The 16,645-nt window shown below is 35.0% G+C and overlaps 2 protein-coding genes and 1 non-coding gene across 4 annotated transcripts in view; 2 read left to right on the top strand and 1 right to left on the bottom strand.

Moving 5' to 3' along the window:
* The first annotated feature begins 3,518 nt into the window (after positions 1 to 3,518).
* Positions 3,519 to 12,081, top strand: dek (DEK proto-oncogene). Of its 2 annotated transcripts, none has more exons than XM_048153566.1 (12): positions 3,519 to 3,673; positions 4,220 to 4,433; positions 5,146 to 5,354; positions 5,448 to 5,542; positions 5,947 to 6,067; positions 6,202 to 6,486; positions 6,657 to 6,779; positions 7,483 to 7,605; positions 9,727 to 9,838; positions 10,015 to 10,160; positions 11,293 to 11,361; positions 11,450 to 12,081. In XM_048153566.1, the coding sequence occupies exons 2-12, from the start codon at positions 4,235 to 4,237 to the stop codon at positions 11,459 to 11,461; spliced, it is 1,494 nt and encodes a 497-aa protein (XP_048009523.1). In that variant the 5' UTR covers positions 3,519 to 3,673; positions 4,220 to 4,234; the 3' UTR covers positions 11,462 to 12,081. The 2 variants fall into 2 exon arrangements, with proteins under 2 accessions (XP_048009523.1, XP_048009524.1); XM_048153567.1 differs by having other exon boundaries at positions 3,659 to 4,115.
* Positions 12,082 to 13,875: 1,794 nt separating this feature from the next.
* On the bottom strand, positions 13,876 to 13,947 carry trnae-cuc. Its single transcript has one exon. It is a non-coding gene; the product is annotated as a tRNA-Glu (tRNA).
* A 340-nt stretch (positions 13,948 to 14,287) lies between these two features.
* Positions 14,288 to 16,645, top strand: part of LOC125243831 (SREBF chaperone) — a 29,041-nt gene continuing 26,683 nt past the window's right edge. The window contains exon 1 of the mRNA XM_048153674.1: positions 14,288 to 14,493. The gene's annotated coding sequence lies outside the window, so the exon portion shown is untranslated. The remainder of the gene's footprint in view (positions 14,494 to 16,645) is intronic.

The following is a 16,645-nucleotide window of genomic DNA, read 5'->3' as shown; positions in this document are numbered from 1 at the left end:
TAATAAAGATGTCTACTAAACTTGACCTTGCTGTAGAAAAATTGCCAAATTTGGACAGTAACAAACCATTTTCCATTAAAACAGTAATATACTGTAGAAAACACTGCATTCTGGGTAATATTTGTCATCTTCGGGAAAATAGCCTACAGGAATATACTGTGAGTTAACATCGCTCAAAGTCGACACTCAAAGGCTGTGTTCTAAATCACACCCTATACCCTCATTCACTATTCCCTACATTAGTTCACTAATATAGTACACCTGACAGAATGAATGAAAAGAAGTGAGTGAATTCAGACACTGATGAACACCTCATTAGCAGAATCACCGAAGGACAGAGAAACAAGACCAGAAAAAAAGAGAAGAGACGAGCAGAAACACAAGAACTATAACTGACTTCAGCCACACTGAGTGTGAAACCAGTTCACAAACCAGTTTGACATTATTTCTTTCATACATGTACAGAAGTTCTTGTTGAGAATGAACAGATATGAATGTTGATGTTTTATTGAAAATAAACATTTATTGAAGTTTGCAGTCACCATCGTGGTGACCAGTGGCTGCTTTAGTTGGGCTCTTGACTCTTTTACATTAGCTTTCTCTGGCTGCTGTAACTGAGTGTTTATAAAACACATTTTTTATGGCAGGCCAAAGTCAACATGAAGTTGATCAGGGTATTTGGCTGTTGTGATGATTCTGTAATCATCTTGCTGGTTCTTACACTATTGAATCACAGATGTAGTACAATCAATAAAGATAAAATACCCATTAAATCAAAGACTAAACACAGAAAGAGATCAGTGAATTGGAAAAGTCCAACATTTCAGTAATCAGTTATTTAGGAGAATATATAAGTCTTCAATCAGAATATGAATCTCAACAATGGTGACATCCAAAAGTTTAATGTTGCAATGCATGCTGGATGCCAGCATAGTACAAAACTCCCAGCATGCACTGCAGAATGAATAAATTAAGCAGCTTTATTGCCATCATTGTTGAGATTGATGTGCTGATTTTTGATATCTGTGTGTCTAAATAATGCTGCAGCTGTTTTTTTTTTTTTTTTGTGCATGGCATTTGTTGTTGGAAAAAACAGTATAAAGTCAGTGAGTTAAAAGACTATGTGATGGTTATGTTTTCACCAACGCATTAGTCTCAGCGATTTTTTTTCCCCCTCCACATTTGTTTATGCCATAACAAATGTGACTTGCAAAAACAGTTTAAGCAGCCAGAGAAAAAATAAATGATGTCAAGAGCTCAACTAAAGCAAACACTATTCTCCTCAATGGTGACATCAAATCAAACATTTTCACCAAAATAAACTTCTGTTAATTCTCAATAAGATCTCTTTTGTAGAAATAAAGTTAATCTGGTCAGTAATAAGTCTAATAATGTGTAATGGCTGGAAGACAGTTGTAGTTCTGCTCGTAGTTGTAGTTTCTGCTCATATTTATTCCGTTCTTGTTCCTCTTTTCAGTGGTTCTGCTTGTTAACAGCATGTGTTCATCATTAATGCTTAATCATCACTTAAATATTAACTTAATTATCTCACTGCAACACAGCGTCAATGTTACTTTCACTCTGTAGTGTGGACACTACAGAATGTTCCTGTGGGGTTGAAAGGGTTAAAGGTGTAAGATAAAAAGACACACCCACAAAATGTATTTTAACAGTTACAAACTGTAAGTTAAAAAAACGTTATGTACTGGCAACACGATTTCCAGTTTTATACTGGCAACACTGTTGCCAGTAGTTTACTGTAAAATTGTTTTGCGGGTCACCATTGTGCTGAAGAGTAGCGCCTGTGCTTAGGTTCAGGAGAAGATCAAGAGACATTGGTGATATGCTGCATGTTGTTTTATTTAACAGATTGTGACTGTGTGGTTGCTGGTGGAGTGAAAATCTTTTTTTTTTAAATGTTTTTATTGAACTCTAAAGAAATAAGTTCATAGTAATAATATGCTCATATTATTAGCATATAATACAAATTTGTTTGTAAATTTAAATGGCACTCTGACAATTTGAAGCAGTTGGTTTCTGCTAATAAAATGAGATAACAGGAGTTTTAATTTAGTGCATGGTATCATTACAGTAACATCCTGCAGATTACAGTAAATAACTGTACAATCAATAGTAAATTTCTGGCAACAGTGTTGCCAGTATTTTACTGTAAATAAGCCCGGCAAGGTCTAACAGTGTGTGCCTGCATGTCCTTTGTTTAAATAAAGGCTGCAGGCACAAAGGATGATCTTGTGAGCTTTAAACTCTTTGCCATGGACTTTGGTGATGACGTCTGTGAGTTCGCCCTGTTAAAGAACATCATGAAACACTTTAAAAGCTGAGGCAATTAACTTGTGCTCCATGTCCTAGCTCAGTATCACAAGAATTCAGTTTCAACTGATCAAATGCTGATTAAAATAATCTGATGTTAATTAAATCTCCAAGAGATTTATAGAATATTTGTGACATCATAGTTGTAGTTCTACATTCTATCTGGTTGAAATCCTTGCAGCCTTTTCAACAAACAGTATCATTAAAGGGATAGTTCACCCAAAAATGAAAATTATGTCATCATTTACTCACATTCAAAGTTTTAAACCTGTATGAGTTTCTTTCTTCTTCTGAACACAAAGGATGATATTTTGAAGAAAGTTTGTAACCAGGCTACTTTGGGGCACCATTGACTTCCATAGTAGGAAAAAAAATACTATGCAAGTCAATGGTGTCCCAGAACTGTTCAGTTTCAACAGTTCTTCAAAATATCTTCTTTTGTGTTCAACAGAGCAAAGAAATGTATACAGGTTTGGAACAACTGGAGGGTGGGTAAATGATGATAGAATTTTCATTTTTGGGTGAACTATCCCTTTAAACCAATTAACATTACATTTTTAAAATTAAATAAAATAAATTGCCAATAAAATACTGCAGCAGGTCAGATGATGAGCCTTTTATGTTTTAATGTGCTATTAAACATTTCATGGAATAAAAGCACAATGTTTTGACAGAAGAACAGGTGATTTCCAGTGTTATTAGGAAAAACTCTACCTCTTTTTGTTATTTTCAGTATACAATACAAAAAAGTTGGCCTACCCTCTGAGATTTTAAGCACATTTATTTAGTACATGTACATTTTTTATGATGTAATTGTTAGGTTTTCAGCTGCCCACAAACCCCCTGCAGTTCACTCATGTAACTCAGAGCTAGACCATATAAATAGTTGCTATTTTATAAAATTATATAGACACCTCCTTTAACACATTAGTTAGTTAGGTCACATTATGACATATATTTAATGCAATAATTTACTCAGCCTCATGTTAAAAACTTCAAGATTCTTCTTCTGTGGAGATGTTAAAAAGAATGTTACTGACAGTCTCAGTCACCATTCATTTTAATTGTGTCTTTGGTCCATACCAAAGTCCCTATATTCTATAGTCTTTGTCCATACAACGAAAATGAATGTTGACTGAGGTTGTCATTCTGCCAATAATAAATAAAGTCATACTAATTTGGAAAAACATGGGGGTGTGTAAAAGATAGAATTGTATTTTGGGGGGGGGACCTGTCCTTTTAATACGGTTTTATTTGCGTGGTCACGTGATAGCCCGCCCTTTCTTTTCAAACGCCATGTTGACTGCGCACATACATCACCACCAATTGGCAGCAGCACACAGTGAGTATTTTTATAAAGTATAAACGCATGGGTTTTATTGAGGTTTTATCAGCTGTATTATTTTCTCTCAGTTGTGTTTTTACGTACACGAAAGCATGACTTACCATGATTTGTTGCAAAGGGAAATTTAATTGTGTTTTTGTGAGCAAGTAGGCGGGACAACAAGCTAGTCTGCTGTGCTATCAGTCTCGCGCCTCTTAAAAGCTTTGAGTCGCGAGCATCATGTATACGGAAAAGTTTGATTTTCATTCACGTTTGATTATATATTTTACGTTTTCACCCGTTTACCTGACATTTGAGCGTAATTTCATAGCTTGTAAGCATGCAAAAGGTTTGTGTCTGTGGTTTATACAGTTGGGATACAAACACGCGCCAAATTCGTTCTGCAGTAACCCAGCGCGCTGTTATTGGTGTGATTATCGGCGACGAATAGAGCTGTTGTGTGTGTATATATAAATTATATAAGTAATACTTGTCTACTTTGGTATTCTGTTGAATTTGATTGTTACAACACCGCATGATGTCTTTTTTTCTAATCTAATTTAGGATTCAACTGAAATCATGAGCGAAGAAATTGAAGCTGTAAAGACTGAGGATCTTCCCCATCCTTTCCTGGAGAAAAAATGCATAAAAGAAGAGGATAAGAAGAAGAAGAAGAAAAGGAAGAAGAGTCCATCTGATGGTGGTGATGATGATGCAGGGCATGAAGAAGCAGAAGAGCCTGAACCCAAAAGCAAGTCTAAACCCAGAGTCAAATTGTGTAAGTTGAATAATACCAACAATTGATAACAAACCTATTCTTTAAAGAAATATTATTTATGATGTAAATTAATGTTAAAGGGTTAGTTCACCCAAAAATGAAAATAATGTCATTTATTACTCACCCTCATGTCGTTCTACACCCGTAAGACCTTCGTTCATCTTCGGAACACAAATTAAGATATTTTTGATGAAATCAGATGGCTCAGTGAGGCCTGCATTGCCATCTATGTCACGGTCACCTCTCAAGATCCATAAACATATTTAAAACAGTTCATGTGAATACAGTGGTTCTATGTTAATAATATAAAGCGACGAGAATACTTTTTGTGCACCAAAAAAACTAGTGATGGCTGATTTCAAAACACTGCTTCTGAGCTTTAAGAATATTTTGTTTTGATTCGGGTTGTGTATCAAACTGCTGAAATCACGTGACTTTGGTGCTCCGAACCACTGATTTGATTCATAACGTTCTGAAGCAGTGTTTTGATGAACACAAAGGTTTTACGAAGATGAACGAAGGTCTTACGGGTGTGGAACGACATGAGGGTGAGTAATAAATGACATTATTTTAATTTTTGAGTGAACTAACCCTTTAAGCATCATAAGTTTGTATTGAGTTTTTATTTAGTTCAGCTCATCATGAATTAAATGAAGCTTAGATTACCCACTCAAAAGTTTCCATCGTTGTCCTTTTGTAATTGTCTTTTCAGTCGAACCTGAAATTCTTGAAGGAAAACGGGAGAAAAAAATTATCCAGAGACTTGATTTAATGGAAAGACGGAAGGAAAAGCTGAAGATTGAGAGCGTTGGAAGAGGCGCCAAACTGGGAGACATTGCACGGATTAATCACTCCATCGGAAAGCTTAAAGTCCATCTGCTCAAACCTCTACATAAGATTGTATATGATCGACCGGGAACTGTAAGGTTTAGTTTGAGAACTCCCTTAACACACAAATGGTTAAAACATTAATAAAGATTGTTTTTAACTTAATGCTGCTTAATATTCATACAGGCATCATTACTGCGGAAAAATCTTAGGCTGTTTAATGGATTTCCTTTTGAGATAGACAGTGATCTTTACATCAAAAAGATGGAGAAAATAAAAAAGTAAGTCTGTTTAACTGCTTTGGTGCTTTTTGAGAAAAAAAAACTATATATTTACACTTGTGGTAAATGAAAAAAGAAATTTTGCTTGCTAACAGAGTGAAGATCCGCCATTTTTTGCCACGTCCGATTTTGAAATAACTCACATTAGGGATGAATTCTGGCCAATGCAGATAATTATATGTGGAAGCAATTAAATATCCAATATTGATGCATACTGATGAATTAAAACAATATTTTAGGATAATAATGTTATTGCGCTCTTATTTCAGTTTTGTGAAGTGACGTCCATGTTCATGCACATAAAAAAACATCAGTAATTTATTCCATTTGATGTGAGGTCCAATCATTTTCAAGTTGTCATTGGTTTAAAGTGGGTGTGATAATGATTTTTGTCTGTCTGGCAGGCTTCAAAAAGGACTGCTCAAAACCATCTGTCAGACTCTTGATCTGGAAAGGTCTGGAACGCAAACTGTTCTTTCAGAGAGGATCATGAAATTTCTCGTAGAGCCAACCAACTCAGGAAAGGTGAGATCTTTTTTCTCTGAACAATAACAGTACACATTTAATGGCACTGTACAGCCAATGCACTGCTGGGGATTATTGGTGAAATGTTTGTCTTTTGCTGTGCGCCAATGACTTTGTGTGTTTACCATCTCCAGCCTGTCCTAAAGAAGAAAAAGAAGACGACCAAAGATGCCAAAAGAGAAAAATCTTCATCCAAAAGAAAAAACCTACAGAAAAAAGTAGAAAGTGGAAAGTCCAAACCCATTGTCACTGATTCCAGCAGTGATGATGATGATGACGATGATGAAGAGGAGAGTAAAGAGAACAGTAAGGGCACTGAGAAGTCTGTGACAGCAAGTCAAAAAAATAAAGATAAATCTTCTGATAAAGAGGAAGAAGATGATGATGATGATGCTCCTAAAGAAGATAGTGAGGAGGAAGTGAGTGAAATGTTTTTGCTTTTCTGAGCATTTTTTCTTGGCACTGTGTGGAAATGTGACACACGTGACAAAAGATTTTAACATAAATCCTCCACATTTGTTTAGTTCAGACAATCTATAGACAATCTTAATGTGTTTACATTGCTTGTGTTTTATCTGCAAATCAACAGAAATCTGCTCCTCAGAAGAAATCTTCCACTATGAAGTCCATGAAGAAATCTGACCAAAAGACGGATCAGACTTCATCAGATGACAGTGACCAAGAAGTTCATGAAAACAAGAATGTAAAAAAGGTTGGGCACAAACACTTACTGTTAGTAATAATTTAGCATTCTGAAACATTTAAAAATTATAAAAAATAAAAAAAATCATGCTTATTTGTATGGATGCCCCGGTCATGACTTTTCATGGCCGATTCCAATTGCCAATTTTTAATTTTTTAATTTTTTATTTTTTAACAAGTAAATGGGCCTATACCCATAAGCATATTTATTTGTTGTATTTGCTCTATTACAGGCCAAACTCGCCTTAAACAAAACATATTTGTAGTCAATAACTACAAATATGTTGATATTATATTCAACAACTGCTTTTTAATCACAATCCAAATAGGGATGAAACTATGAATTTCATATCACGATTATAGTGACCAAAATTATCACGATTTTCAATCTATCACACTATCATGGTTTTGTTCAAATGAGATGAAAATGTTCAAAAAGAACTGATACACACATTTCAACAAGTTTTGTATTTGAAAATCTACAAATAAAATTAGCAGCTCTATGTAATTTTTTAAGCATAAACATTCAATTATATGACTGTCGTCAATAGCAATGCATTATATCATTATTTATAGCATTATTTTTGCGTGTTCTGTGGACAGGGTGACCATCCTTGATTAAGTTTCCCTCAGGACTTTTGTAAGAGCCAAACCTCATGACAATCTTACTATGTTTACATTGCATTTTTTTTTTTTTTTTTTTTTTTTTACAGAAATCTCCTCAGAAGAAGAAATCTTCCACCATGAAGTCCATTAAGAAATCTGGCAAAAAGTCAGATCAGACTGCATCAGATGACAGTGACCAAGACATTAATGAAGACAAGACTGTAAAAAAGGTTGGACACAAACACTTACTGCTTATATTTTTGAATTCTGAAATTTTGTAACACCGTTAAAACAGGGTTCCCGCGGCACCTTGAAATCCTTGAAAGTTTGTGAATATGAAAAAAAAAAATTAAATAAATAAGATTCAAGGCCCTGGAAAGTTTCTGAAAATTAACAAACTGAGATACAGGTCCTTGAAAGTGCTTGAATTTATTTTGTGCAAGAAGTTTTCTGGAATAAATTCCATATTATTTCCTCCGGTCCTCTAATGTCTTATTTCGCCAACACTTGATTAACATTAGTTACGTATATTTACGCATTACATTTAGTATTTCCCGCATGAGGTACTTTGTGTTGTACAATGCCATGACGTTCCCGCGCGCACAAAACTACTAGGATGGTACCTCAACGTTTCATAGATGTAAACCCATGAGGCAAGAATAAAAGCATATTCATATATTTTAAAACTTATGGTTACATGAGCCTAAGCTCTTTTCAATAAAATGCATGCAAAAGTTGATATCAGGTCATCTTAGAATACAGTAGCCTATACCGCAGGGGTGTCCAATCTGGCCTGGGGGATGATTTGAACTATAATAAAAAATAGAGAAGCCACTAGACTATTCCACTGGCCATAAATCCAAATGTTTTTAGTTGTATTTGGTACATTTTTATTCTGGTCTTGCAAGCAAACTGCTTTGTAATAATTTCCCAAAATGTCATTTATGTGGAAATATTTACAAAGTCTGTAAACAGGACGTTAACGCAGGCACACGCTGAATACGGACACAAAGAGGAGAACAGCAGAGAAAATATTGTACCATGCTCAAGCTCACTGTTCGTGAAAAATAGGAAGAATAAAATAAATATTGAATTGGGGTTGATATGAATGTATCTCTGAAGGGAACTGTCTTCAGAAATGTTTTAATGGCTTTTCCTTTTATCTCCTTATGAAGTAGTAGCCTATTTATAAATGCAGCGCTCTTTTATGTATAGCAGTAACTATGGAAATTCTATATCACTGCTGTTCCATAAGCGCCACCTACTGTCAGAGAGTGAATTTGCATTTTCATTCAGTCCTTCTACTGATTTTGTTTTGTGCAAGTGTCTTATGTAGCATAATTTCACAAAGCTAAAGTCAGACCATGCTGTTTTTGCTGTTAATCTTGAAATTATACAATAATTTAAATTAAAAACAACTGCTCATGTTCATGTGCATAACATCTTTGTTGGGATTGTGATTAAAAATGCAGTGTTTCACTCTAATATCAAAGAGCTACACATTTTTTTTGAACAAACAAATTTGCTTTAAAAAAAAAAAAAAATCTGCAACCAGTATCAGAATCGGCCAATTTGCTTTTTTTTCTTTTTTTTTTTTTTAAAAAGGAATTGCCCATACAAAATCAAAATAGGTGAATCACTAATAAAAAAAATATTAATGCATTATTTTAAAATTCTTTTCACTGTAAAATCAAATGCAGTTTAAAGAACAGTACACACTGTTTAAAGAGCAGTGTACTAGTTTTCTTGCAAATTAATTTGTTTATTTGGTTAATATTAATGCAACTATCAGCGCACTAAGGTTCGGCCCGCACATGGTTCATTTTTTTCCAGTCCGGCCCTCAACCTAAAATGAGTTTGACACCCCTGCAGTATAGGATGTACAGAATATTCTTCAGTTTTATGCAAAACAGAAATATGACAAATAGAATATCAGATATCTGTCATATGGTCAAAAAAAAAAAAAATGCATTTTTTGCATAGTTGTCTTAGACACATGAAAACTGTAACAATGTATCTTACAAGGTCACACAATGTAACCTTGACACTTGAAATGTGACATTAAGTCCTTGAATTTGAGGGTATTGTACCTGGAAAGTCCTTGAAAGTTACCCAAGGTGTGGGAACCCTGTTAAAATAAATTCAAGCTTATTTGAGCTTTTGAACCACCTCTGAAAGAAATAGCAAATCTGCATTTATGACACCATAAGAATAAGTACATTTGTAGCACTTTAGTTTTACAGATTTGCTGATGCTCCAGAAATTTTTGTTTTTAAACTGATTTCCTTTCTTGCAGTTATTTGTACTTGAAAATGTGTTAAAATTGACCATTTAATTCACAATTTTCCTAGACAAAAAAGAGGCCTGCTGCAAAGAGAAAAGCGCCAGCAAAGCCTGTCCTTAAAACCAAGAAAGCTGACAGTAGCAGTAACCGAAGGAAAAAGATGGCAAGCAAGAGCAAAGGTAATAATGCAGCAAATTCTTCCGGATGCAAGACCAAAAGTTAAAATCAAATTGTGGTGGTGGTGTTGTTGTTGTTGTTGTTGTTGTTGTTTTTAGTCTAACATAACATTACGTGGAATCATTTACCATATCAAAGCTGCAACTTTACATTTGACATGCTGTATTTTTCCTTCCAGATGAAAGTGACAGCTCTGATGATGATCAGCCATTGATCAAGATGCTTAAAAAACCACCAACTGATGGCCAGTTGAAGGAGGCAATCCAGGATCTCCTGAAAGACGCAAACTTGGAGGAAGTTACAATGAAGCAGGTTACCCGACAAGTATGTTACTTCATAGCATTTATCAAGGACAAAAAGGCTTATTTTGAGAGCAGGGTTCATACAGTCATGAAAAACCTGGAAAAGTTTTGGAAAAATAAACCCAGAATATTAAGAAAAGGAGCTCGGGCACCTCCACACACACACACACACACTCACACACACACACACACACACACACACACACATACTTGAAATACACACAGAGCAGATGGCAATGGGAACTGAGCGTGTGCGACCACCTGCATCTGTCCTTCAAGTCAAGTCATTTTTGTGAAAAAGAATTAGTTTGCCATCAGTTGTCAGAAGATGAAAGCAATATCTTTGTCATAGTATCTTTTCAATATTTAAGGTATTTCCTATGACTGGCGTCAGTGTTGTTCAATGCATTGAATTAATGCCATTGATCTCTATGAAATGAGACATCAGCTTAATCTTTTACCCAGGTGACACGTTGATCGTCAACTTGTAAAGTGGCGCTCAAAGTTAATTTCAACACCTTGTTTCATGTATTATGAATGGTATAATGACGACTCGCTAATAAAGACAGTCCCTTGCTGAAAATATGGTGATATTGAGAGACTGAAATCACCACAATGGAAATTCCTTCACCACAACAGCCCCGTGTGTATCAGTATTGCATTTTTACTGTTTGTAATTAATTTTTAAAATTTTTGTTTGTAAATTGTTTAAAATTTGAAATCATGCTTTCTTGTGCTGTGCGTAAGCTATTGTGACAAAACTTACTCCATTATAAAACACAAATACATGGAGTGAGCAAAATTTATGATTTAGGTGAGATAAAAAAAAAAAGTCTAAAAATGACATTCGTATTTTTCATGTTTACATAGACTTTCATGGAATATTAGGTCATGAATATTTGCCTCAAAAGTAATTGAAATGTACCAGTAAAAATGTTTGACCCTTGTGAGAGGGTACAGTGTTTTGTCGACACTTTAAATGTGGGAATGTTATTGCATTAACAATATTAATCTAGCCGAAATGTGATCTTCAAACAAATTATGCTTTTTCTCAAAACTCAGTTCAAATTAAAGTCTCTCATGTTATACTAAAGTTTGACAATCTGAAGAGTTTCCAAATAATTGTATAAATATGAACTTCCTCCTTGTTTTAGGTTTATGACAAGTATCCAGACTTTGATCTGACTAGCAGAAAGGAATTCATCCGGGAGACAGTTAAAAGCGTAAGTATCTCCAAAGTGATTATCCAGTATTTTATAATCGATTGGTCAATAGGCAGCAGTTATAATGGGTCATTTTCTTATTTTTCAGTTGATATCCTGAAGTGAAGAGAAGAAAATGCCTTATTTAAAACAACGGCAAGGGTCAAGATTGTGTACAAGACTCGATTACACTGTTCACAGTTGTGTAGTTTTTATTTTTATTTTATATAAGGATTCTCAACTTTCCAGCAAATTCTGCTTTTTGTATTTTAAAAAGCCTTTTATAAAGTTTGGATTTTCACATTTGACAGCGAATAATATGGATTGTTTTTTTTGTTGAAATATACCACATTTTTAAAATGATATTTTTCCCCACTCAATTTTTAATGGCACATAGTCACTACATTGCATTTTGACAGTCTTAGAAAAGACTTGGCTGTGTCAGTCAGCACAAAACCTGTGGCCTGCAGTTACATTACAGTTGACATTGCCAAGATCTCCTACGCAATATTTAGAAAGTATTTGTTTCATTGGTCTCACCTGTTATTAGCACTAGGTTTCATTTTTGAGGTCTCGGATGCTGATTTGCAAAAATGAAACTTTAGACATTAATATTTTGGTCTATAATTGTATTTCAACATGCATTTTTACAGTGTCGGCTTCCATTTCAGTGTTGTTTAACAGAAGAATTTGGTATTTTAAAGGTTCTCTACGCGATCCTGAGCGGAGTAACTTCCTGTTGACGTTCGAAGTGTTGTCAAACAAAACAGGCTAGCTAGACCCTCCCTCCTTCTCCTCCTCCCCTCCCATCCGTGCTTCCTGAAACAGTCATGAACGCGCGTTTAAAATCATTCTTGTTGGTTATTGGCTGGAGCATGTTTATTATGTTTCGTGGTCCAGGCTGCACCAGTTTGTTTTTATTGCCGTTTTTGGAGCTTGTGGCGACTACAGAGACTGCGTTTTTTTTTACAGTGCGTTCGGGGACAGGCAGCTAGCGGATAGTGAGGAGATGTTTGCTGTATGTGACAAAAAATTTTTTGGCCTAAAAACGCATGATATTGCTTAGAGGACCTTTAATATTAATTTTTACAGAGCAAAAAGCATTGATCATTTTAATTTGTTTCAGTTTGGTTTCCATGAGTTTTTGTAAATATGCTTTGTATGTGCAGTTTTCTTTCTTATGTATTTTAAATTAAGTCATAAGGATCAAACATATCTTAAATCCTGCAGGTCCATGTTGTAGATTAGGTTCTCTGATAGGACAAGAGATGATGTTGTATACACTGACCTCAGTAACCAGTTTATCAGTTATCATTAGTCATAATACTCTGATATAATGCATCACAAAAACTACACAACAAAAACGAAGATGTTTATTTTGTAATAAATTGATTTTTCATAGAATATAACCTGTCTGTTTCTTAAGACTATGGTTCAGTTGCCACTTGTTGGCAGTGTTTCTACATTTTATGTTACAGTTAAAATTGTTTTACTTTTAAATTATTTTTACTTTTTATTGTTTTACCTCAGGCAACGGAAAGGTTTCTTAAGCCCTATGTTTAGTCAATTTTTCTTCAAATGATTACAACCCATTAGAAAGGTCGAGAAAGTACCAAAGAACAGTCCAGTAAGGTGTGGGAGTCACTATCAATAACCTGATATCAAGTCCTTGATAGTCCACTATCAAGGACGTCCTGTTCTGACACATGGTCACAGGAGCACGTGGTGTTAGGAGAAGGCAAGATTATTTGCTTTAGTAATCTTATTTAAAATTACATGAACTGTACATAAAAAATATATTTGTGTGTGTATGAAGGTGTAGAGAAGCCTTTTGTCAGGTTTTATTAAGTTTTTTTTTATTTTGAATGTTCAGAAATTCAGTTTCTCTTTTTGTTGCCTCGGGGCAGCGTTGTGCGATAAGGGGTACTTTTCGAGGAGGTTTTGGACAATATCTCACATTGGCAACAATGTGTTATAAGATGGGAAGATGCAGGGTTCCTGGGTGTGCAGGAACACCCAACGTGATGTGCAAAAATTGTAACATACACCTCTATTTCACAGCAGAGAAGAAGTGCTTTTTGAAGTTTCGTACGGAGTGAAATCTTATTACATGAAGTACATTATATGGCATAACACACTACATGATATACAGACCTATGCATGTATCAGATTCAATATATCAATGTTTGTCAAGTGTTTTTCCCTTTTTACTTAATGATTTTTCTTGATTTTTTATTTTTTTTTAATTTGATTTTGATGATAATTTTCTCTATGATTCTGTTGCACGGCCTTGCCCTGAGGCAACGAAAAAATATTTTGGGGTGGGGGGAAAATTATTTTTTTTTTTTATCAATAAAATGTTTCCAAATGAACCAAAAAATTGTGGAATTTTTTTTTTTTTCATGTGCCATGTGTGCAGTAGAGGGTTAATGTGTTACTCAACCCTTTGCACTCGAAAGTTGTCCATTGTCCAATGCAGTTTACGAAGTATTGTGAGTAAATCTACGAGGAAATTTCACACACACAAAAATTACATTCCCTGACCGGGAATCGAACCCGGGCCGCGGCGGTGAGAGCGCCGAATCCTAACCACTAGACCACCAGGGAGTGTGATAGCGTTAATCAGAAAGTTGAGCGTATTTATATTTCCTGCAATAAACAATTGCATTATCCTGTTTTTAAATTACGTTTAGCATCCAATATTGTCCGTCACCTGTGTTTAAATGCACCTGACAGAAGACAAATTTTTATATTACGTTATAATACAATGGGTTTATGCAATACTGCAATTACTTAACTTTTTACGAACTAGATAATTCGATTTAAGATTCGATTTAATTCGATTTTTCTGTTCCATCTTCGTTCCAACTTGTGGCCAGTAAGTTAGAGTTCCCGGTTTATAAAGAGAAATATAAAGAGGTTTGAAATTTCCCGTTATGGCCAATAGAGGTCGTAGATTGACCCGTTTTCAGTGTTGTTCTGCTGGAGGTTGAAGTTGAGGGGTCACGTTGGATAGTAGCAGTGGCTTACAGCAGCTGACATGATGCAGGCAGTACAGTAGAGACTTACAGCCACCTGCCTGCTGGAGCTGAACAGGAGCGATTCACCGTTAAAACAAGCCCTCAGAGAGGAAGGGTAGAACCTGTCATTAGGGTAAGCTATGATTTAAACGCTGTTTTTTTTGGTTTGTGCTTATGCTGCTAAATTATAGCATTTTAGAGGCATGGCAGGCCCTTAGTGTTCACTATTAATGTTAGCTCGTCCAGTAACGTGCTGTCAGAGCGCTTCCTAGATAAATATGTGTAGCTTGCCGCCACATCGATGGATGAAATGTGTAAACTGATTTATTCTATGTAATGTGTATGTACGTCAAACTAATCCATAATATATAAGTATAGCAGCCAGGTGCTTTATACATACATGAACTGTTGCTAATGCTAAAGCGTTAGCTGATCGGCTAAAGTTAATACCATAGAAAATTGCATCAGGTGCATCTCCTCCTCACACAAGACAAAGATAATAAATACTATCTGAGGGGTTTTAAAGGGCATTGACGCAGTTAATGCAAAACTGCAGTTATATGTGGTTCAGCGACTGATAGCTTTAGCTCTGTTAGACTGATCTCAGCTCAGCTAATGTCCAGTTTAATTGACTGACAATAACGCCAGTAGAAACGTGGAAATTACATCAGCCTGAGCAGCGCACATTGTATTATTACGTACGTAGCTTGTGCAGTACCATAAAAGTACTGTGGTATTCTGTGAACTAACATGTAAGTAATGTAAACCATTCAGTAGCATGTTATTTATCGAAGTACCATAGTATTACCGTCTTGTACCTTACTGTACAATGTTAGTGTTTCTTTGTATGTATGTTAGTTTGTTAAACTGCAAACCTCATATGCAGTTTTTGTTGAGTTAGTGCAAATGGATTTGATGCTTATGAATTTGATTGTATGTGTTTATAGGAATGTGTTTATATGTTTCTACTCAAAGCACCTGTGAGATGTTTTGGAAATAGTTACTTTATATCATTATGTTTTGATTATAAATAATAAAAAATTAGATGTTTCTTCAAGATTTATTTTGACCAATAATCTTACCAAAAAAAAAAAGAAAGAAAAAAAAAAAGAGCTTGACAGGAATCATTAGTTAAGTTCATTTTTTTCCTTTTTCCTTTTTATGCTGCTTAAGAACTAGAGATGGGCATAGAGATTGATAATTTAAAATTGGTTATTGGATACAAACAAAAATAATCTGTATCATATATTTTTTGGCAGAAATTAAAATTAAATGATTATTTTGAAGTTTTGAATACTTTTGAAGTGTATGTGAGCGAGGACCTTGCTAAACTATTACATATCCCTGAAAGCTGTTTTGCAGGAGATTTACAAACAGATGATTGCTGAGAGATGTTGTTTCTTGATGCAGGAGTCTTAATGTTTTCATTTATTGTCCAGTTTAAATGCCTTTGTTTTGGACACCCATATAAACTGCTGTATTTTAAGTGCCCTATGTGGCATATGACTGTTACTATTGAACTGGTTGTAATTTGTCTGAAGCAGTAGCCCAGTATGCATAATAGAGTTACCATGTTTTTGTGTCATTAAACTGTGGTTGCTTTGCACAAACCGGTCCGACTGTCAGCCGCACGTGTTTATCCGCCCGCGCGGCACAATCCCTCAAGAATTTAAAATCATTGTCGTTTCCATGTGCTAACATTTGAGGTTGCCAGGATGTTTAGACCTTGAATGGTGTCTCTGGACTCTGTTCTCTTGAAAGTCTCCCAAATTGATTCAGCAATAGACAAAGAAAGGGAGTGGGCGAATGCAGTAGAGAGAAAGAGAGAGACTCTGTGTCAGATTGAGAGTCAGTCTTATATGCTGGAATGGGAAAGAGACTATTAAACTTGGATAAATGGGAATAATTTCCCCTAAATTGCAGATTCTGTCATCATTTACACACTTTCCAATGTGTAATGTGCATTTCAAATGTGTTACTCAGTTGTAAAACTGTTTACGCTGTTATTCTCTTTTTGACCACAATTGACATATGGTGATCTGCATTAACTAGCTTTCTTATTTTATGGTATATTATTGTTTTTATTATTTTTCACTGTTTGACTGACCTGACAATGACCTCTTTGGTCGAAACATTGTCTTTTTAATACATTTTGAGGGCAGCAGTGGCAGTGTGCTGATTTTTGTTTGTTGACATATTATTATTTTTATCACCATTACTGACACCATAATCACTCATTCTCTTCCATGTTTAAATCTGTTTTATTCTATTTATTTTGTCTTGGC

The sequence above is a fragment of the Megalobrama amblycephala genome, linkage group LG13 (genome assembly GCF_018812025.1).
Source record: "Megalobrama amblycephala isolate DHTTF-2021 linkage group LG13, ASM1881202v1, whole genome shotgun sequence".
Taxonomy (NCBI): Eukaryota; Metazoa; Chordata; class Actinopteri; order Cypriniformes; family Xenocyprididae; genus Megalobrama; species Megalobrama amblycephala.
The sequence above is the reverse complement of the archived record's forward strand: the minus strand, read 5'-3'. Positions and strand labels throughout refer to the sequence as shown.